General features: G+C 43.6%; 1 protein-coding gene across 2 annotated transcripts in view; it reads right to left on the bottom strand.

Moving 5' to 3' along the window:
* Positions 1-23,809, bottom strand: part of CPLX1 (complexin 1) — a 133,988-nt gene that overhangs the window by 27,428 nt on the left and 82,751 nt on the right. For both annotated transcript variants that reach the window (XM_026866122.1, XM_026866123.1), the window contains one exon: positions 10,105-10,280. In XM_026866122.1, the coding sequence (XP_026721923.1) occupies positions 10,105-10,280 (176 nt within the window). The remainder of the gene's footprint in view (positions 1-10,104; positions 10,281-23,809) is intronic.

The raw sequence follows: 23,809 nt of genomic DNA, 5'->3' as shown, positions 1-23,809 counted from the left end.
CTATCACTGCATGATTTTGGGCAAGTTGCTCAATTTCTTTACCTGTAAATCACAAGCACTAATGCTAAGTAAATTATTAATTAATTATACAATTCATATAGAACACAACATAACATACAACATCTATTATACAAGTTATATAATTAAAATAAAATATATAATTACACTACATAATAATAATTTAAAAGTTACATTTTGGAGGTCTCTAGGGAAAAATCCCTTCCTCTGTATGGTTTGGTTTTGCTGCTTGACATGACCAAGGAACATCATTTGGCCACACTTAAAATCATGAAGAAACATCAAAAGGCAGAAACTGAGCGAACTGGTATTTCAGAAGTGAATACATGCTGTTACTCTTTAAGCTTCTCATAGAGAGTCCATGTAGAAATCCACTGAAAAGACCTGCCATTGTTTTCTTCATACAAGTTCTTAGTTTCAACTGCACAGACTTGGGCAGGTCCTGTTCTGGAGAGGCAGCATAAATGACTCTCACCAAAAGTTAGACAGTGGGCTGTGCCTGTTCTGCTGGGAAAGTCTGACAAGTCTGCAGCCTTTGCAAAAAGAGAACTCTGGATCCAACAGGCATGTATGTAGCTTTCCTTCCTTCTTCATGTAGTGGACTTGACCTGTCAGTGTAGGGAAGACTCTGAATGCTACTACCCAATACTCTATAACTCAGTATTCTCTTTATGCAGGTATTAACCACTCCTAGTTCCCTGACAAAATGCAGGTCCCTCACAGATTTCCTCAAGTTGTGGACTAGACATTGTGAAGAGTGAATGCAGACTGCCACTAAAACTGGTGTCAATTAAGACTTTGTCCATGATGCAGACATTCCCTTTGCATTCACCTTCTCCTATATGCACATTTCTCAGTGTGTACAAGTGCACAAACTTAATAATATACAATGGCTCTGGATATTGCTTCTCTACAGTAATGCCGTTCTGTAGAAATAAAGCCGTGCTTCACAGATCATGCATTCTTGCTCTGCAATGAAGCCAGTCTATCCTGGCTTTGAAAAAATGGAAAGCTCCTAAACCAGCCGTTCAACCAGAAAGAAAAGGCACAAGGGAAAGAGAGTGAGGATGTACTGTGGAATCAGACAATAAATTGTAAATAGTTACTTCCTTCTCACCTTTCTTGTCTTCTGGGTGGTAACATAAATAAATAACTGATGGGATGAGGGAGGATTGTAGTGAAAAGTCCTTTATTATGAATGCAGAACAATTTGTCAATTAAAACTGTCAGATATTAGTTTCCAAACAGATCTGGTAATGGGGAACCCTAGTATGAGGGCCAAAGCATAGATTGGATTGTGAGCTGGTAGAACAGCACCTCCAGAGGAGTAGTAACAACTACCTATTCAGACACATGCTCAGTTGCAATGGTACTGGAAGAGAACTTGCAAAAGGCCATTTGCTGGAGTCCATACTTCTCTCCTTTCCAAGTAGGTGAGCCAAATGCTTGGAGTTTCAATAAGTCACAACCAGAAAAGCTTGAGACACCATTCATATGTCCTTCCTAACTAAATTCCAGCACTAACCACTCTATGTCATCTACCTGGGTTTATTCTGCACCCAGTCCTGAGTGGATGCCCTGTGCCAGCAATGTGCACGGGTTTTGCCAGCCAGCTCAAGGAGACAAAAGTTGTTTAAGTGAGGATTTCAGTTGAATGACTCTACAAAACACTGTAGTCAGTGCGTAACAGTAAAAAAGGCTGCATTTCAAGAGACATTTCAGTAACTCCAAAAGTATCACCCAGTGTGATCTCGTTAGTAAGTATCCAAAGTGACATCTACTGGTGTAGAAACAGTCAGAGCGAGGCAGAGCTGCACAAAGAAGTTGACTAATGAGCCAAAACGGTATTAGTGGAGGAATCAACAGCTGGAAACTGAATCTGCCAAGTTCTGCTAAATAATTGAACCTCTAACTATTATGGAAGCAGATGAAACAGATGTCAGTTTGTGTCTGAGCTCCAAGGGTTTGCTAATAGTGCCGCCCTCTTCTGAATTTTAAAAATGGCCTAAAGCCACAGAGCACAAGGAATACATGCAGCTCTTCCCATCAGAGAAGCTCTTTAATGCCAAGAGAAAAGACTTGATGCACAATTCTATACTTGCAGGTGGTGTTTGGATTCACAAAGACCAAGACTTGTTGCATATCCTGGCACTTCCAAGGGAATATAAAGATGAAACAATGGGGGTTAAGTACAAATGGATTCCCTAAAATCACTCTGAAAATTACTGTGTTTAATAATAGACTTGGAGGTCCTTAGCAGGTACATCAATCCCTGTTTCATGCTGAAAAGCACATCTGGGAAGGCACCACTCTCTCAACTTTGAAGAAAGACTGCTGAACTCAGGCATACCCACATAACTCAGCTAACCTTTGTCTTTCTAGTTGTGCTTCCTCTTTCCGGAAGAGACCAGTTGGTTCACAAAAGATAGTAACTGCCTTGCAGACAAGGGGACCTTTTTGGAGATACAAAGCAGAAGATTAAATCTGGCTGGAATTTCCAAAGGTTGAGAGTGTTAGGGAAGTGGATCATTTAGTAAAATTGCAAAGACTGTAGTTCAGAAAGAAGTTAGATGCTAAAGATCTATAAGCTATGGGGAAAACTGATATAAAAACTGAAGAATCTGGCTCACAACTGGTTGGAGGACAAGTTCTGGCAAGAGATCAGCAGTCTAGTCCAGGTCAAATGACTTTATCCCTTTGGATGGCTCCAAATACCAATATGAAGATGATCTGCGTGGTTATGTTGCTCTTCAGTCACAGTGCAAATGTCCTTACCTTCTTTCAGCTCTGCTTGGGCTTACTCCAGCTTCCACTGTCCTCAATAAAAAATGAATCAAATGTGTTCAGAACACAGTAAACACCACAGGATGTTGGCCTTGCAGCCTTCTTCACCCAAAATAGCTGCAGAGAGTGCAACTAATAGGATCACAGAATTGTTTGGGTTGGAAGGCACCTTAAAGATCATCTAGTTCCAGTCCCTCTCCCATGGGCAGGGACACCTTTCACTAAATCAGATTGCTCAAAAGTCCCATCTGACCTGGCCTTGAACACTGCCAGGGAGGGGGCAGCCACAGCCTCTCTGGGCAACTTGTGTCTCTTCACCCTCACAGTAGAGAATTTCTTCTTTATATCTAATCTAGATCAACCCTCTTTCAGTTTAAAAACATTATCCCTCATCCTATCACTACACTCCCTGATAAAGAGTCCCTCCCTGTTTTTCTTGTAGGCCCCCTTTAAGTACTGGAAGGTTGCTATAAGGTGTTCCTCAAGCCTTCTCTTCTCTAAACTGAACAATCCAAACTCTCTCAGCTTGTACTTATAACGGAGGTGCTCCAGCCCCCTCATCATCTTCATGGCCCTCCTCTGGGCCTGATCCAACAGGCTGTCATGGTTTGAGCTCAGAGGGCAACTGAGTACCATGCAACTGCTCAATCTCCCCTTACCTGCCAGTGCTGAGAAAGAGAAAATAAAGCAAAAGGCCCAGGAAACTGAGATAAGGACAGGGAGAGATGATCTCATCCATTATGGCACAGACAAAAGACAGGCGCTTGAGGGGAATAAAAACAGAACAGAAAATTTAATATAGACATTAACAACAACATGTAACAGATGGAGTAGGACCACAAGAAGCACTACCACATCCTGAAAACACCTTCCCCCACCCCTCCCTTCTTTCCAGACACAGCTTTGCTCCCAGTACCTCCACCTCCTCCCTGCCAGTGGGGCAGTGGGCAAGGAATGGGGGATGAGGTCAGTCCTACCTCTTCTTCCACTCCAGGACATAGGAACTTCCGGCATTCTTCCCCTGTTCAAGCATGGTCCCCCTTTCACATGAGACAGGTTCTCTACAAACTCTCCAACATGAATCACTCCCCGGGGCATGTGGGTCGTTGCTGAAAGTTGCAGTCCTCCCAGCGCTTTAACTACAACAGCAGGGCCTTCACCTCATAGGGTCCCAGTCTTCTTTGGGTGCAGTTACCTGGCATGCTGTCAGGCTCCCCACAGGCCGCAAATCAGTATATGCTCCACTGTAGATCTCCATGAGTGGCGGGGGGGGGATGTCCCTGATGTCTTACCACAGGATATAGGGTAATATTTGCTCCAGCACACCTCTTCTGCTTCTTCCTTCATTCTTCCATTGACCTTAGTGTTTGCACAGATTTGTTGTCCTTGCAACTTTTCCTTGCAACTCCTACAGCTCCCCCCAGTTTCCCCTTCTTAAATATGTTATCTCAGAGGTGCAGCTAATTGGCTTGGCCTTGGTGCCAGGCAGGTCCAACTTGGAGCCAGGGTGCTTCAAGAAGCTTCTCAGGGGGGCCTCCGCTGTAGCCCCCCTCCCCTGATACCAAAAAACCCTTGCCACTCACTCAAACCAGGAGACAGATCCATGTCTTTCCTACATTGGGGTCCTAGAACTGAACACAGTACTCCAGGTGGGGTCTCATGAGAGTGGAGTAGAGGGGAGATTCACCTCCCTCAACCTGCTAGCCACAATTCTCAGTTGATTCAACTCAGTTGATCAACAGGATACAGTTGGCTTTCTGATACACATTGCTGTCTCATATTCACTTTTCCATCCACTACTACTCTCAAGTCCTCCACAGGGCTGCTCTCAATCTACTTATTGTCCAGCCTGTACTTGTGCTTGGGATTGCCTCTACCCATGTGCAGCATCTTGCATTTGGCCTAGCTGAACTTCCAGAGTTTCACATAGGCCCATCTCTCAAGCCTGTCAAGGTCCCTCTCCATGGCATCCCTTTCTCCAAGCATATCAGCTGCACCACTCTGATGTCATTCACTTGCTGAGAGTGTACTCAATCCCACTGTCCGTGTTGCCAACAAAGTTGTTAAACAACATGTGCTTAAAATTCTTCTTGGTTGTCATTGTTACTCTTCCAATCCACCTCAGAGTCCACTTCTTGGAAGGCACAACATGGCCCTGTCTTGCAAAGCATCACATTTGGAGTGTCATAGTCAGACCTGTTGATTTCTCATAGCCATAGGACCCATGACCCAGTTGTTAACACTCTGGTCTACAGCACAAAGAGTATCTGCACTGAACTGAACTAAGCAAGGAATTTTTTTGTTTTGTTTTTATCCTGAATTATCAAAAGCTGCTGGGGAAGCAGGAGAAGAGTCAAGATAATGATACTTCTCCATCCATGCAATACAAAATCTGAAAATCTACTTTAAGGCCCACACAGTGAACAGTGGCCACAGCTTCATTAGATCACAAGCACGGGATAAAAAACATCACATCACTGGTTTAATATGAAAGATTTAAAAGGGAAGAGATCAGACAGAATGTTTCTGTTCACTGAGATACTAATTTTATCATTTGAATTACAGGACATGATTCACTGCTGAGGGAAATCTTTCTTTTGTTTGACACCCTTCACTTTGCCATGCAAAGAATACAATTTCTGCACTTTTTTCAGCTGTCAATAGCCTCCAGTGAAAAATGTACTGTATATTTATTCCTTGCAGGAAGACTGCACCTTCAAAATTGCATTTTCAGGCAGTGAAATTTCATTTCTTTGTACATGAATTTTTAAAGCCCTGAAGTTAGACAAGAATGAAACATCCCATAGATGTATTAACACTGACGAGTTCAGAGAACATTGTGAAGCTCTTTTACAGCAACAAAGTTTTACCAAAGTTAAGTTTGCACTCCTGAGCTTGGAGCTTAGTTTCAAAGCTTCAGTTCCTGAAGAACAGAGTCGGTTCACATTCTGGTATTTCTCCTGCCCTAAGACAGGATTTTCACAGCTATATACCAGTTACATATGGAAATATGAATAAGAAATACTAAAAGTAAGTAATTATGTGATGTTACATGTAGATTATCTCACTTAAGAATCTAGGACTTCAGCTATAACTCCTGATTGCCTTTTTGTCTGAGTGATTTAGTGCCAAATTTGAGTTCAGCAATCAGATTTTAAAAAAAAAAAAAAAAAAGCAAAGCAGCACTATTGAGAACACTTTCCCACTGGACAGGACAAAGGCCCTAGCTTAGAACATCTCCTGTTGCCAACAACCCTAATGTTCTCACTTTTCTAGAAGTAAATTCCAATACTACCTACCTTTAACCATGGAAGACCTGGAAATTACATGTCTTAAATATCTACAAGGAAATGAGTAGTTTTCATGGTTTTTACTGAGACATGGATAATTCCAAATACTGCAGAGAATCTTACTGACTAACCATTGAGAACATTTAATGTTCCAGTAAGAAAAATGGGAAGTATTAATAGAACATATCAAGAGAAATAAGGACTGCACACAATTCTCCTGCTGTGTGATATGCTGCCTGCAGGAACATCACACCCCAGACTTCACCATTTTCCTATTGCCAGCAAAGGGACAAGGAGGTTCTGAGCATTTCTTATTGTGCCATAGAGGCTCACTTGATGTTAACATTCTTCTCCCACAAAGGCTTTTATCACATAATAACCCTTCTGCTTTTGTACTCTGCAAATAGAAAAAATTCAACAAAATTCTCTGTCCCCCACCCAGATAAATCTCAGGGGGAAAAAAAAAAAAAAAGTGATTGGGATGAACTCAACTGTATCAGTGAAAGCATAATAATAATAATAATAATAGCAAACAAATAATTAAACCATCAAATGAGAAAATTCATTATATTGGCATCAGAATTAGATACTGCATAGTAAATGAGATTGAGAAACATTACATGCACTGTAATGCATGGCAGAGATGAAATACTAAACATCTGCTATTAAGAAGACCACCGACTTCATCTTGTGCAATGGGAGAGCTGAGGTTCCTAGAATCATAAATGTATGACCATGCAACTAAGCACTGCATCACAATCTTTAGCACTGCATCACAATCTTTACACATCACTCAACCATGGTCAGTTACAATACTAGAGACAACCTTAACTCTTCCAGCATTTGAATTTTCCATTTGCCACCTTTCCATATTTCTCATGCAGATTTCATGCTGAGTTTGGAGGGCAGGAACATGTATTAATATAACTAAACTTCTGCTACATTCCCCACTGCACGTAAGGCTGGTCAAAGAGAAGCTTCACCAGACACTTCCCCCTTTCACTCTGAGAACTGAGTATACAATAGCTCCTGAAGCAGTTCATGCTCCATCTAAAGCATCTCCTAAATTCAAACCTATCTTCTGTCTTGAAACCAAGCCATTAGGGCAGAGGAGAAGCCCACCATTGTGAGAACAGCTTTGAGCTCTTGATACTTTTCAGTATGGGTTCAGCAATGCCAAATCTCTAAAGCATGTGTAAGATTTGCAGGAAGCAAAACTACAGTCATTGTCTCACTAGCAGACAAGACAGGTAAAGTGTTAATTACAGAGCACGTACTAGGGCTCTCTCAGGCCTGTGTTCTACCACAGTAGTGGAAATAATTAATTATGTAAATAACTAATTATGGATCATTACAGGAAGAAAGAAATTAGCTTTCACTGCTGAGGTGTGAAGGTGTATAACACAAACAAGGTAATCTGTTTATTAGGCAGTATTCCACCCAAGAGCACTGGAAACAAGATGGCTGTTCTAGTACTGCAAGCTGATAGTACTTGGTGTTAGTAAGGTGGCAGGGATATTAGCTATGCACAACCTTACCAATGGGGCACTGGCAACAGACACTGACCTACCTAGCACAGGGGCACTGAAGAGCCTCTCAGCAGTCTTGCCTGTGTGTGGCACCTCTCACCAGAGACAGCTGTGGCAGGGCCCAAAAGATCTGTGAGGTAGTAGTGTTGAGATCAAGCCCAGATCAGATCAGAAAGCAAGCTGCATACACACACCTTGGTGTAGAAGAAAGCTGGAATACCCCAGTTAAATTTTTTCAAACCATTTTTAGTATCAGATAATGGACTTCAATATTGGGTAGGAGCTGGCAGACAACTAGTTGACCAGTTATTTCAAAACATCCTGTCCAAATGTCATGCTTCACATCCTTCATTTCCAAAAGAAGATGTTGCATATTTTTTATGAAAATACATATGATTACTGCACAATCCACTCTACCCTTTCCCTAAAGCATTTCTGTGCATAGCTGCCATGCTGGCCTGAATGCCTATGTATCTCAGTTTAACAGATTGGATTTAAAACCTGAAGTTAGCACATGCTGGAACATATCTGTGGTAGCTGTCATCATTCCTTTCCAGCTCTGCCATAGCTCCCACATTTCCTGAAGTCCTAAACAAGACTGCATTCATCATGTGTTGAAGAGACAAGGCAAAAAGTCCAAAATAACAAACCTGATGAGCCTGTCTTTTCTGCAGACCTCACCTATAGCCATATCAACTGATCAGACAATCCATGATACCTTGGCTTGTTTCCCTGACATCCTGAAGCTGCACTAAGGGAGTAACTTTGTGACTGAGTTCATGACCTAGGACACCTTCAAACTTGTATTCTGCATAATAATTTGTTCCTATTCACTTACTCAACACTCTTTTATGTAAAAAATGAGCAAAAATCATTGGGGAGATCAATAATACTGAAAACTTTTTGGGTTAAATACAGACCAGACAGAATGTCTGTTTTGGTTTTCTCCTTCCCTATGTTTCTGCTTTTACTGGAGTTGGCTAAAAAATTAAGGTGATTTCTAAATAAACAAGCAATGGAGGAAATAATCCAGCCCTTTTTTTTTTCCTATTTTTTCAACACTTGTTTCACATTTCCAGTGACCAATTTCAAATACTTAAAGACAGTCTTGTATATCATCAAAACCATCCCTTTCTTAGGTCAAAGTAATCTCTTGTCTTTCATGGAACTCTGAAATTAAAAAAAAAACAAACCAACAAACAACAACAACAACAAAAAAAACCAAACAAACCAACAGCTCCTTTATATAGCTTTATCCATCTTTTCTGATTCTGCAGAAAACAACTTCATCTTTCAAATGCATTTTACCTGGGATTATCTGCAGGAGAAAGAAAACCATAGGAAAAATAGCTCCCATGTTTTTACAATGCAGGACTTCCTGTTGCTAATCTTAAAGGTAACATACCACATCACTAGAAAAGCTACAATCCAGAGGTCTGACTGAGGTTGAATAACATTCCTCGAAGTATCCCTGTTCACTGTCTCTGCAGAGACAATCCTTTGACATATCAATCAGGAATCAATGCATTTCCAAGAGACTTCACCACCCAATACTCAGTCTGACTCAGCAAAATCTGGACTGCTGACAGTATTCCAAAGAAATCCCTGTTGGCTGGATGTTTCATCCAGGCTCAGACTGCATGCACCCTACTCACGGATGTGTGAATTCTAGTCTAGATCACCTTGGACTTGTAACAAAGGGCATGTCAGACGTCTTAAATGCTTTTACAACAGTTTGTCCAACAGCAAGAAAAATGCAACCCCCCCATCTACCTCTGAGAACTCTTCAGTGGTCTAGCAGAAGACAGTGACCAGTGAAAACAGGGCATTAGCCCTTCTACCTGCAACTCAGAAATTAATTACTCTGTTTTTTTCACTCATGTCTAATGCTGACATGTCATTGCTTAGAAACAGTTCCACCTATAAACATACATTAAACATATAGTGCACACATTGATATGTTTATATTAATATATTATACTATCTAGATATATATTAATTAAATACATTATAAAAATAAAAAAAAATTGACCAGGTAGGGGTTCTGAATCTGTCTGTCTGGTACTAATACCCTCTTTTAAATGATTGTATGAATACCTTTCTCTGGCAGTGTCACGGGTAGACAATTCCCTGTAAATACTTTCTTTTCTAGAATCATAATCCCCAATTTCTTAAATTGCAGAACAATTCTTGATACTTCTTAAAATAATATTAAAATAATGAATGTGAACATTTAACAGATTATGAGAAAACCAGACATTTTTTCCCCTCATCTTTATGCTCTAGTTCAACTTTGCCAGGGCTTTTCTGTGTGGGAGGTACATTTAAACAGGGACAGAGGTTAAGTGACAGTGAACAATGTGATAAAATAATTACCTGGGTCTATCCAGGTGCTCAGGGAACTGCTCATAAATCAGCTGAAAACACTGCTTCTACATAAGCTTTATGGGTTGCCCAGTGTGCGCTGAAAGTCAGATCCCTACCTTGTCTCTAATCCCCTGTCTCATAACTTCTCTTTCAGCCTCCATCTTGGCATATTTGGCTTTCCTCTCTTCCTCTTCTTGCCTGAGGGCCTCCTGTCGTTCCTCTTCTTTCTTGACAGCATCTGGGTCTTTCTCCTCATCCCCACCCAAAATCTTCCCCATGTCTTTGGTAGCCCCTAGAGAAAGCACAAGAGAAGGTCAGACCTGTAAGAATGTGGGAAAACCACCATGATGCCAGCTCTCTCCTTCCCCACACTCATGACCTCCTTCTACTCCCTCTGCATCTGGAAAGGTTTCTTCTTCCACTGAGAAGGAGACACATTCCCTACAGAGTCAGGAGGTATGCAAACCACCCAGTCTGACTGAGTGGGTTACCCAGCACTGGTGGGAAAAGCACGGTGGCAAGAGGAAGAGAATACGTCTGCATGAGGGCAACACAATTGGTTTGCAGTCCTTCAGGGAGTAAGATGCTGTCCACACAGTGTTTTCACTCCATCAGCTCAGTCAAGTCACTGAAGATTGTTTTGTGAGGGTTTTTAATGTAACAAACAGGTGGTACATCCAGGAAGTAATTACACCAGGGCTAGGAAAGGAATTTGAAATCTCAGTTGCAGAGATGAGTAATCACAGTCTTAATTGTTTCCAGAAATTACATATCCTATGATAGGTATGAGCACAGAGCATGAGAAAACATTTGGAGTTGCTGATGATTTCTAGGCTCCTGCCACATATCAAAAAGAAATAGCATCTCTGAATGTCTCCTATTTACCCTTGGACACCACTGTCTCTAATGCTTAGTAAATAGATGGGATCCTTACTCTGCTTGATACTCTTTCTACCCATGCATGCATACTGATCACAAATTTTCAGCCCTTGTGTGCTCCTGAGGCAGCTTTTTGTTATTGTGCAAAGCCCTTGCAAAACCATGCAAATTGGAAGGCTTCTTGCATGCCCCTCTGTCCCCACAGGGCTGCCATTTACCCGGTATTTCAGGCACTTTTACTGTCAAATACTAGCAATCATTCCGCTGGGGAGGACAGAATGTGCTGGGGAAAGGGGGAGAGCATTTACTATGATAAGTCATCATCGGGGCACTGGAGGTCTGCAGCAAGATAAAGCTGACGGATGAAGTGAAGACACGTATCCTTTGGAAGTTGTGTTGGACTTTGCCTGAAGCAGGAAAACACCCTGCATCATTTACTAAAAGGTACCTTCACCCTGGAAGAACACTGTAGGTGGCTGGTTACTGCTCCTAGTTCCCGGGTCAGGACAGTTCCAGATTGGCTTCTTGCAGGCTGAGATTTAACTGAGCTAATCTGAGACAGCCTTGTAACAGACACTCACATGCACATACATGTATACATATTTAACATCTTTTGCCTTGCATAAGGCAATGTTATCTGGCCTTTTCAAAGCCTTAGACTGTAAGGACACACTGTCAAAGTCCTTTCAAATAATAGTTTGTGGCATTATTAGAGGCTAAGTGAGGGAAGAGGCCTTCACAACACTCTATCCCTCCTTTATAAATTACCTATTCAGCCTGTCAATAGTGCTGAAGGACTGTGTTTGTTCTTGCTTTCCATGTTAGTTCTTGGGATGGCGATGGTGGAACCTTGGTTTTTAGAGGGAGAAACATCTGCAACCTGTCTGCAACCTGTCAGGATGATTTCTCCTGAATTGTCCCAGAGATGGCAGTTATTAGATTAACTACTGCCTCTAACAACAACCAATGAATTTGTTGAGAGGTGAGGAGATACTGTTTTTTCCTCTCCACGTTTCTTTTCCAGGTCACATGTTTTCCCAAAGCCCTAAATTGAAAGCAGCCCTGAATCAAAAACAACCCTCCAATCCTCCAAAATGTGACAGAAAAATGGCCTCTTTACACATCCCATAGAGAAACACAGGGAAACTGACCATTTTAAGTCTGACAATATCTGGTTGTTGTAGATGGGTTTTTACCAGACAGGAAATAATAACAGTAAACATCACTGTCTCCATAAGCTAACCACAAGCCTCTTGACAATTCCATCCTATTGTCAAGATGAAGACATCCAGGGAACTCAAACAAACCCCAGCTGGAATGTTCATGGTCCCCAGCTACTGTCAATCTTCCTCTACTGCTGTTTTCCATCCTCCACTGCAGGGCCAGAGTAATACAGGAACTCTTGCATTTTGAGGGTAAGACCATCTGGTGAATTCTTTCCTGGGATGCAAGGAAAGCTAACTTAAATTGCAAGCAAGCTAGAATTTCATAGGAATTAGAAAGGCAATGAAGAGTAATTGGGTCACACATTCTCCCTAAGCAGTCCTAATGTGCATAAATCATCTATGACTGTCCTGGGTTTAGCTGGGATAGAGTTAATTACCGCAAGAAGATGGGAAAGGACACAGCCAGGACAGTTGACCTGAACTAGCCAAGGGGATATTTGATACCATATAATGTCATGGTCAGTATATAGCTAGGGGCGCTTGCCAGCAGGTGGAGGGATCATGGCTCTGAACAGACTGAGCATTGGGCTCCAGGCGGTGAGCAACTGCATTGTGCATCACTTACTTTATATATTCTTTTATTAGTACTACTGTTATTATTACTTCCTCTTTCCTTGTGTTGTTGTAGTAATCTATCCTTTTCTCAAGGCACAAGGTTTTACTTTCCTCTTCCAATTCTTCTCATCCCAGAGTGAGTGAGCAGCCACATGGTGCTTAGTTGCCAGCTGGGCTTAAACCATGACAATGACCAAAGCCAGTAACCAAATCCTTGATTTCTGGATTCCCCTCAACAAATATTTCCACTGATGATCAAACTTATTCGGGTTCAATAATCTATCAAGTTTAGATCTTCTTAGCTTCTGTCCACTTAGTGCTACCCAGACAGTGTAATACACTAGTTAGTTACAAAACAGAATTCAGTACTAGAAAAAGATTTTTTTTTTCCCCCCTCAAAACACTACCTCTACGACAGCATTAAGCTATAATATCAGCTCAGCTCATCACGTAGGGAATGAAGTTGTGCAGACTTTCTTTCATCTCTTAGACAAGACCAAGATTTTGAATATTTTAGGCATTTGATTTTGCAACTATTAAGCACACGGGACACCTACGAGAACAAGAATGTAGCTTCAGACTCCCTTATTTCACCCCTGAATTCAAAGTCACTTTCTAAATGTGTGGAATGCTGCACTGTGGTATCACTATTAACTGATTGAAAGGAAATGTATTATGAGAAGCAGTTTTACACTACATTTTAACTCTTGACTCTTGTGTAACTTTTAGTATAGAAAAGCTTTTTTTTCCTCTCATTTCTTCTTCATCCTGAAATTTAGGCTTTGTTGTTAACATTCTCTGGGGTATCAGTTTTTCGTTTTAGCAGTTCTGCAGTGGAGGTTCCAGAGAATTAATTTGCATGCAACTGAGATGCTGCAGTTACAGGCATAAGCAGAAGGAAAGTGCAGAAGTTCTGTCCTCAAACCTGCTTTTGAAGATTCCAAGGAAACAGCAGGGAAGGACACAATTACTGGATATGTTCATGTAATAAGCCTGGGTCTTTTTGTCTTCTTTCACATCCCAAGCATAACATCTGCCTTGAGATAGAGAACAGAGAGAATGCCAAAGTAATCAGTAAGGAGCTTCAAGCAACATTATTTCCAATATCTCTAGACAAGGACACAGGAAGAATGTAGAAATGGCTAAAGCTCCAGAAGAACGTGTGCAAACTGTCACCTTTCTGGCTATAATAAAAAACTTCCATGAGAGAAAGATCTCAAAGGTGGTTTGTTTAGAAGACAAGTGGCATGGCAGGCATTCCAAACTAATCATAATTCCTTTGATCCATACAGGCTAAAGAACTAGGCAATCAGGCATTAAGACAAATAGTATGAGTGCACTCAGATACACTGGTTTAAGTTGTCATCAGCCATCTGAAAAACACTAATTCGGTTGTTTGAGAACATGTGGGAGACATTCCCTGGTGAAACATCTAGAAAGCAGGTCAGCTGTCTGGAAAGCAGTTTTGCAGTAAAGGTGTCGGAGAAGACAGCATGCTGACTATAAAGGAGCAGTATGTCCTTGCAGCAAAGAAGGTCAACAGCCTCCTGGGCTGCATTAGGAGTATTTGTCAGCAGACTGAAGGATCCTTCCCTTCTACTCAGCCCTGGTGATATCAGATTTGGAGTTATGTGGCCAGTTCTGGACTCCCAGATACAAGAGAGAGATGGAGATACTGGTGTAAGACAGCAAAGGGCCATGAAGGTTGTTAGGACACTCAAGGATCTCTTACATGAGGAGAGGCTGAGAGAGATGCAAATGTTTAGCCTGGAGAAGAGAAGGTTTGGGGGGGTCTCAGTGGTGTGTGTAAATACCTCATGAAAAGGCATGAGTAAGAGGAAGCCAGACTCTTCTCACTAGTGAGAAGAGATAATGTGTACAAACTGAAATTCAGGAAATCTCATTTAAACATAAGGAAAAAAAATGGGGCCGTAGAAAGGCTTTAGAGTCTCTGTCTGTGAAGATATTCAAAACTTTATAGGCCACACTCTTGAGAAATCTGCTGTACGTCACCTTGTTTGAGAACGGAATTGGATTAGACAACTGATGTGGATCTCTACCAACCTCAGATATTCTGTGATTGTGTGAGACCTCAGAAGTAAGTGGTTTCAATGGCAACTGAAAATGACTGAAACAAATTTTGTAAGGAAAATGGTAAGAGCACAAATCCAAACAGATCCTGTATCTGAACTGGAGGAAAGTAAATTCTTAAAGTGACTGGTGTTTGTCATAGGAGCAGCATATCCTATGACTTAACCCCACAATAGCCGACTGAGATCAATGCAGCTTTCACATAGAAACACTAAAGTCAGAGAATCAACTTGCAGGAGAAGTGGTCAATTTTTAATAATGGAAAGGATGAGAGGGGAAGGGAAGGGAAGCTGTCTCTTATACAGAAGGGAAGGGAAGGGAAGGGAAGGGAAGGGAAGGGAAGGGAAAAGTCACTGGTAAATGTAATACTCCTGTTAACTGGAAACAGACTGTCTGGAAAAGTGATGAGCTCACCTAAGAAGGTCCTACAGGGGAGATTCTGGTGCTACCTGTTACAGAACTGCTGTATGCACTTCGGGAGATACCACCATTTCTCCTTCTAAGAAATTTTGTTCATCTTCCCTGTCTGCATTGTTAACCCTCTGAAGGCAGACATTTTTGAGTAAGAACTCTGTAACTACACCTGGAAGGGTGCAGTCCCATTCTCAGGGGGACTGTTCATGCAAGCCCACAATTAAAAAGCAGGGACAACCTCCTCTATACCATAAATGCAGTGGCATCTGTTCATTTTCTGATTAATAATCCCTGGAAAATTATTGTCTTGTCCTCCTGACCCCTACAACCCTGCTAGCGTGCAGCTACAAATAATCTCTTCTAGCCAGATGTCACAAGCCAGCTGGCCAGGTTACCTTCCCAGTCCATGAAGATCTAGTCCAGATAGTCACAGATCTTGGGATAAGATTCTTCTGGCCAAGGAGGGGAACTATCATCTGGACTTGTTGCATGGATATCTACTGATGGAGAAGAGAACATGGGCAATTTGTTCACATAAACCCACTGCAGTATCCAGGCATTAGTCATATGCAGCTAGCAGTTCCAACAGAAAAAAGAACTAGAAAGCAGTTGTGTTTGCCACAGTATTTATGTGCCTGGGATTTATGATTCTTTCAGTCCCATTTCCCCACTTCACAGATATTATTCACTTTGGCACAGAAAGAAGAACTGAATCAAATAAAGATTGCTGAGTGTGCAAATCATTGCTGCTCTAATAGATTTCCAAAATTCCTGCTAGTGACAGCTTCCAGACCTTCTCTGTTGTCTTGCAAATGACAGTCTTTCCCATGGTTTCTGACTAATGAGGATAATAAGCCTATCTAGGAAGTCCACACATCATCAACCTGTCAGGCAGTCCTGCAGACTGGAATCTCCCTGTTGCTTTAAAGAAAAACTAACAGAGATTCGAGCAACACCTGTCCTGGTTCAGCTAGGATAGGGTTAAGAGAGAGAGGGGGAAGGGATCTTCAGCTGGGTTATTAATACCATGCTGACATCAGGTCCGGGCGCGGGAGCACGGGAGATTTTTCCTTTGTGACTTTGGTTGGGGGAGCATGGCGAGCAAGCTGTCTGTAACCACTGCAGTATTTGTCTGTATATCTTTTGTCTTGTTTACTGTTATTGCTGTTTATTGTTGTTATCATTACTACTGTTGTTATTCAGATTGCTTATTACACTGTTGTATTAAATGTCTTCTTATTTTAACCTGGGGTTTGTGCCTCACTTCAAGCTTGACCAGCTGAGGGTGGGGGAGGAGCAACAGCAACATGATCTCCGGTCCTGGTGGGGCTTAAACGAATACAGCCTTTTTTGGCGCACCAATGTGGGGCACAACAGCGTTGAAATAACGCTAAAAAGGGGACAGACCCTGACCAGAGTGTGATAGAGCAATCTGTTGGGTGCAATTTTTCTGTTTGTATTCGTATTGTTTGATAAGAAAATGTTTGCAAAGCTGGCCCACTTCCTTGCATGGTGGAGCTGGATTAATCCTTATATAAGTGTATGACCCCAGTGGTGGCGTTTGTTATCGGTGGAAAATGTATAAAGGGTCTTATGTGGTAATACGGGTTACTGGCTGCTTATAATGCTTTTATATCACTGCTGGTGCGGTTGGGTGGGTACCCGTTTGCTGCCTGGGCTTTTGTTAGGGGTCTCACCCCCTCTATGGGTGAGCCAGGAGAAGAGATCCTCTCGGGTTTTGGGAGATTCAATTATCCTTGGAGCCCGCAGGCCAGTGTGATTGTGGCACAATGCTTTCTGAATGCCTGCCTGATTTTGGTTTTGGCCATGCAGCACTTCTCTAACAATAGCAGTGCCCATAAACCTGCTCAGAGGTCAGATAATAGTGAGTGGCAAGGGGTGTGGGAGAAGATGGGCAAAGACCTGAGTCGGTGGGAACCACCAATGCTTTGGAATATCACTCCTGAACAAATGCAGAGCCCTGAAAAGCTGATGGAGTGCTTAGAAAGGTTGTGTTACCAAGCTGGCAAAACCCAGGAGACAAAAATCACTTCAATGTGTTGGGGACTTGCCCATGCCTACCCTGTCCTCTTTAATGCCACCAACTGCCCGCAAGGGGGAAAAAAAAGGTACAGAACCTGAGACTGAACTTATTGGGAGAGTATCTGGGTGGGGGGAACAGACAGAAACAGTTTCAGTCACCTCCACCAGCACACAGAATGAACCAGAGAGCCAGCCAGTGCCGGTATCAGTCGCCCCGATACAGAAAAACAAATATACCAGAAAGTCAGTTTGCAGAGTGAGGGATGGAAAAGAGCCAGGCCCAGCACGGAAACAGGAGGAAGGGCCAGTGGTGATCGTCCGATCTCTACGTCGACTGAGTTGAGAGATATGCAGAGAGATTTCGGCCACCTGGGAGGCGAGCAGATAGGCATCTGATTGCTCCGATGCTGGGACAATGGAGCCAGAGTTTTTGAAATGGAGGGGAGTGAGGCCAAAGAGCTGGGATCTTTGGCCAAGGAGGCTGGCATTGATAGGGAAATAGGGAAACAGGCTCAAACCCTCAGCCTTTGGAAGCGACTCCTGTTCAGTGTAAAGGAGAGGTACCCCTACAAGGATGATATCCTATGTCAGCTAGGCAAATGGACCAACATTGAGAAAGGAATCCAGAACCTCAGGGAACTGGCTGTGTATGATATGATCTATGGTGATCTGAATGATGAACAGTCACCCATGGACACAGATCAGGCCCCATGTACACACCTGAGGTGGTGAAAGTGCCTGGAGAGTGCACCAGTAGCACACTCAAAAGCACTGGCAATAGTGTCCTGGTGGACAGACACCCCCACTCTAACAGTGGATGGAGTGGTTGGCAAGCTCTGGCAATATGAGGGAAATCTCCCTTCATCTCAACATTCCCTGGTCTCAGCTGTGGAGGAACTGTAGAGGAACTGCCTCAGAGGGTCCAGAATATGGAAGAAGACATGTCCTACATTGCACCTGCACGGGCTGGTGTCTCAGCCATTAGAAGTAAACGTTTCTCCACCCAAGAGAAATGCAGCAGAAGGTACATACCACGAGGCACCCTGTAGTTTCTACCTCCGCGAACATGGAGAAAACATGAGGAGGTGGGATGGACAGCCCACGGCTGCCCTAGCTGCATGAGTAGAGCAGCTGAAAGGGAGGACCACCATGAAAGGGGAGTCCTCCAAGAAAAGCGCAGCTCCAGTGTCCAGTCAGAAATCCTTCAGACAGAATAGAATGGTGAACGTTATGTCTGACTCTCTTGAGGGGACCAGTTAATCATTCTTACAAGAAGTGAGTGATTATGAGCAGGATTAGAGGGGCTCTGCCACCAGCCAGGTGGAGGAAAGGGATAATCGGAATTACTGGACAGTGTGGATCCTATGGCCTGGCACATCAGACCCACAAGAGTATAAGGCTTTGGGGGACACTGGCACACAGTGCACCCTGATGCCATCGAGCTACAGTGGGGTTGAATCCATCTGCATCTCCGGAGTGACAGGGGGATCCCAACAGCTGACCCTATTGGAAACTGAAGTGAGCCTGACTGGGAAGGACTGGCATAAGCACCCCATTGAGACTGGCCCAGATGCCCCGTGCATCCTGGGCATAGACTGTTTCAGGAGAGGGTACTTCAAAGTCCAAAATGGTACAGGTGGGCTTTTGGTGTAGCTTCCCCAGAGGAGGTTGGAATATCACTATCACACACCTTACCCGGCCTCTCAGAGGATCCCTCAGTGGTGGGGCGGCTTAAGGTTGAGGAGTAGCAAGTGCCGATTGCTACCAGGACAGTACACCGGCGGCAGTACCGCACCAACCGAGATTCCATGGTCCCCATCCATCAGCTGATCCGTCAACTAGAAAGCCAGAAGGTGATCAGCAAAACTCACTCACCCTTCGACAGCCCTATATGGCCAGTGAGAAAGCGTAATTGCAAATGGAGGCTAAATGTGGACTACCATGGCCTGAATGAAGTTACGCCAACAATGAGTGCTGCAGTGCTGGACATGCTCGAGCTCCAGTATGAACTGGAGTCGAAGGCAGTCAAGTGGTACGCCACGACTGACATTGCTAACGCAGTTTTCTCCATTCCGATAGCGCCAGAGCGCAGGCCACAGTTGGCGTTCACTTGGAGAGGCATCCAGTACACCTGGAATCGATTGCCCCAGGGGTGGAACCACAGCTCCACCATTTGCCATGGACTGGTCCATACTGCACTGGAGAAAGGTGGGGTCCAGAACACCTGCAGTACATTATTGTTTAAGCCCAGCTGGCAGCTAAGCACCATGTGGCTGCTCACTCACTCTGGGATGAGAAGAACTGGAAGAGGAAAGTAAAACCTTGTGCCTTGAGATAAGGATAGATTACTACAACAACACAAGGAAAGAGGAAGTAATAATAACAGTAGTACTAATAAAATAATGATATCATACAATTGATATCATTGTATGGGGGAACACAGCCGAGGAGGTCTTTGAGAAAAAGAAGAAGATAATTGAAATCCTCCTGAAGGCCGGCTTTGCCATTAAGCAAAAGAAAGTTAAGGGGCCCGCAAGGGAAATTCAATTCCTTGGAATAAAATGGCAAGATGGGCGTCGCCACATCCCAATGGAGGTGATAAACAAGATAACAGCCATGGCCCCACCAACCTCTAAAAAGGAGACTCGGTCTTTCCTGGGTGCTGTGGGGTTCTGGAGGATGCACATCCCAAACTACAGCCTGATTGTGAGCCCTCTCTACCACATAACCCATAAGAAGAAAGATTTTGAATGGTACCCTCAGCAACAAAAGTCATTTGAACAAATTAAGCAGGAGATTACCCAAGCAGTAGCCCTCAGGCCAGTGCAGGAAGGGCAGGTGCTTAAGCACATCCTCTACACCGCAGTCAGGGAGAATGGCCCTTCCTGGAGCCTCTGGCAGAGAGCCCCTGGGGAAACCCGAGGCCGACCTCTAGGCTTTTGGAGCCGGGGATACAAAGGCTCTGAAGCTAATTAGACACCAACTGAGAAGGAGATACTGGCAGCATACGAAGGAGTTCAGGCTGCCTCAGAAGTGGTCGGCACTGAAACACAGCTCCTCCTGGCACCTCGACTGCTGGTGCTGGGGTGGATATTCAGAGGAAAGGCTTCCTCCAAACATCATGCAAGAGATGTAAATGGAGCAAATGGGTTGCGTTGACAACACAACGGGTTCGAATATGGAACCACAGCCACCCAGGTATATTACAGGTGATTACGAACTGGCCAGAGAGCAAAGATTCCGGAATGTCACCAGAACAGGACGTGACACATTCTAAGGAGGCCCCACCATATCACGAGCTGCCGGATGAGGAGAAGTGATATGCCCTGTTTACTGATGGGTCTTGTCGCATTGCGGGAAAACATCGACGATGGACAGCTGCTGTATGGAGTCCCACACGACGGGTCACTGAAGCTGCTGAGGGACAGGGTGAATAGAGGCAGTTTGGAGAGGTCAAAGCCGTCCAGCTTGCTTTGGATATTGCTGAGCGGGAAAAGTGGACAAGGCTCTACCTCTACACCTACTCGTGCGCAGTGGCAAATACCCTGTGAAAACTGTTGCGGCAATCGAAGCAGAATAACTTGCAACGTAAAGATAAAATGGTGTGGGCTGCTGAAATATGGCAGGACATTGCAGCCCGTGTGGAAAACCTCGTTGTGAAGGTGCGCCATGTAGATTCCCATGTACCCAAGAGTCAGGCCACTCATGAACACTGACAAAACCATCAAGCAGACCAAGCTGCTAAGATTAGAGTGGCTCAGGTGGACTTGGACTGGCAGCACAAAGGTGAACTGTTCATAGCTCGGTGGGCCCATGAAACCTCTAGCCACCAAGGTAGAGATGCAACATACAGGTGGGCTCGAGATTGAGGGGTCACCTCACCATTGACACCATTGCAGAGATTGTCCATGGATGTGAGACATCTGCTGCAATCAAACATGCCAAGTGGGTGAAGCCCCACCAAAATGGAGAGCGATGGGTGAAATATAGATATGGAGAGGCCGGGCAGATCAACTACATCACACTGCCACAGACCCGCCACAGGAAGCGCCACGTGCTCACAATGGTGGAAGTAACCACTGGATGACTGGAAACTTACCCAGTGCCCCACGCCACCACCTGAAACACCATCCTGGGCCTTGAAACCCAAGTCTTGTGGCGACACAGCACCCCAGAGAGAAATGAGTAAGACAACGGGACCCACTTTGAAAACAAACTCATAAATGCCTGGGCAGAAGAACATGGCATCGAGTGGGTCTACCATATCCACTACCACGCACCAGCCTCTGGGAAGATCAAGCGCTACAATGGACTGTTAAAAAACACCTTGAAAGCACTGGGAGGTGGCATCTTCAAAGACTGGGACATGCATCTAGCAAAGGCCACCTGGCTAGTCAACACAAGAGGATCTGCCAGTCGAGCTGGCCCGGCTCAGTCGAGACCTCCACATGCTGTAGATGGGGATAAAGTCCCTGTGGTGCGCATGAGGAATATATTGGGAAAAATGGTCTGGTTTAGACCTGCGCCAGGCAAAGGTAAAGGCAAACCCATCCATGGGATTGCTTTTGCCCAAGGACCTGGGTGTACCTTGGTGATGCAGGACAATGGAGAGGTCTGATGTGTACCACAAGGGGACTTGATCCTGGGTGAGAACATTCTGTGCATTATGCTGTGCCTTTGTTAATTATAGTTTTGTTATTGTTAACTGCTAAATGGCAGCTGGACATGATGCAGATGGTATAGAATAAAGGGGTGGATTATGTCCCGGTTCAGCTAGGATAGAGTAAAGTTTTCCCCAGCAGAGAGAGTGGGGGAAGGGATCTCCAGCCGGGTTATTCATAACATTGTGATGTCAGGTCTGGGCACAGGAGCGCGGGAGCTTTTTCCTTTGTGGCTTTCGTCACAGCGAGCACGGGGCTGTCTGTAACCATTGCTGTATTTCTCTGTTTATCTTTTGTCTTTTTTTACTGTTATGGCTGTTTATTGTTGTTATCATTGCCACTGCTGTTGTTCAGATTTGTTATTACACTGTTGTATTAAATTTCTTCTTATTTTAACCCGGGGTTTGAGCCTGACTTCTAGCCTGACCAGCTAAGTGTGGGGGAGGGGCAACGGCAATGTGGTCTCCAGTCCCGGCAGGGCTTAAACCAACACAACACCATACAAACAATGACTTCAGTGCCATATTTACTACAATGTTTCACAATTGGCAGCAGGCTCAAACCCATCTAAGGAGAGCAGTGAGACTGAAAAGGTCAGAAAATCATGAATTCTCCCTCAGGTAGTCAGTAAGTCATCTTTCTCTGCTGCCATGCTGGGGCATTAAGTGCTGCTGCCTATGTTAACTTCTGTGTTTCAAGGTACTCAGATTATACCTGTTAGCTTCAAGACATTACGCTAGCACCAAAGTCAGATGAATTTGTTTAATTGTATTAAGAGTAAGAAAACAAACAAACAAATTATTTTAAAAAAACAAAACAAATCAAAGTCAGAAGACCAGACATTTTAGCAAGATGTTATGGCTGCTTTGGCTGCTTTCTCAGTGGCTGGGTGGCAGATTGCAAACTGTTCCCCTGCCCCAGCAGATTTCCCAGGAAAGCACATGTCATTGAAGGAGATTCCTGTAGGAGCCTATCGGCAGGAAGAAATGATACTGCATAAGGGCACTGTCATTGGCCATGAGCTAAACCATCAATGAAACACAACATTCTCCCACAACAGTGTTTGAAAGGGACTGCAGTCAAATCCTCAACAATCATTATAAGCCTTTCCCACACAGTTAAGTTCTTCTGATGAGATACCATTGTGAACCTCTCCATAGCAGCAAGAAGTTTTAACAGCTGTAATATACCCTCAGTTGTGAAATTACTTATCTATCAGAAAAGTTAGGAACTCCTTAGAAATAATTAATGCACCTTCATTTATTTTCTTAGTATACTTGAAGAAATGTGGATACAGCATAACAATACACTGGTGCTGTGATGCTTCTTGGCAGATCCAGTGATACTAGTGGGGTGATACTATACCAGACAGAGAAATATGTAACAGGCTGTGTTCAAATCAAGGTGCTTGTAAACCTCAGCTTATTGCATGCGATCAATTCTGCTTGAAGAAATGTTAACATATTTTCTGTCTGTGATTTGTCATGTTTTCTCGAGCCTGAGGGTAGTAGGCAGGCTGTGAGTAGAGAAGACAGAGCGTTCATGAGAAGCTGGGGAACTTCCATAATCAAGAAATAACAGTGATTGCAGACACACTACGACCTGAAAGAAACTCCTTAAATTTGGTTTGTTCTCAGCAGTTTCTTCACACACCCACAGACAGAAGCATAGTGCATACACTCACACACACACATTGTATGTGCTTGTCAGACTAGCTCTCTCCTCTCTGCTGATTGGGCTATTTCATTTCTATGTGGGAGTTTCATCTATGATGTAGCACTGATGGAAACACAAATAAACATAATATAAATAATATGGGAATATAAATAAAACCCCAAACAAACCCCAACCCCCCAAATCTATCTGGAAGGAAAAATTCAGATAATAAAAGGCAAAATGTGCCTCCAAGACTTTCAGAATAGAAGCTATCAAAAGCCATTGCCTTCTCTCCA

Source organism: Athene cunicularia (genome assembly GCF_003259725.1).
Source record: "Athene cunicularia isolate RWA chromosome Z unlocalized genomic scaffold, athCun1 chrZ_part2, whole genome shotgun sequence".
In the NCBI taxonomy this organism is placed as follows: Eukaryota; Metazoa; Chordata; class Aves; order Strigiformes; family Strigidae; genus Athene; species Athene cunicularia.
This window is presented reverse-complemented; position numbering and strand designations above follow the sequence as displayed.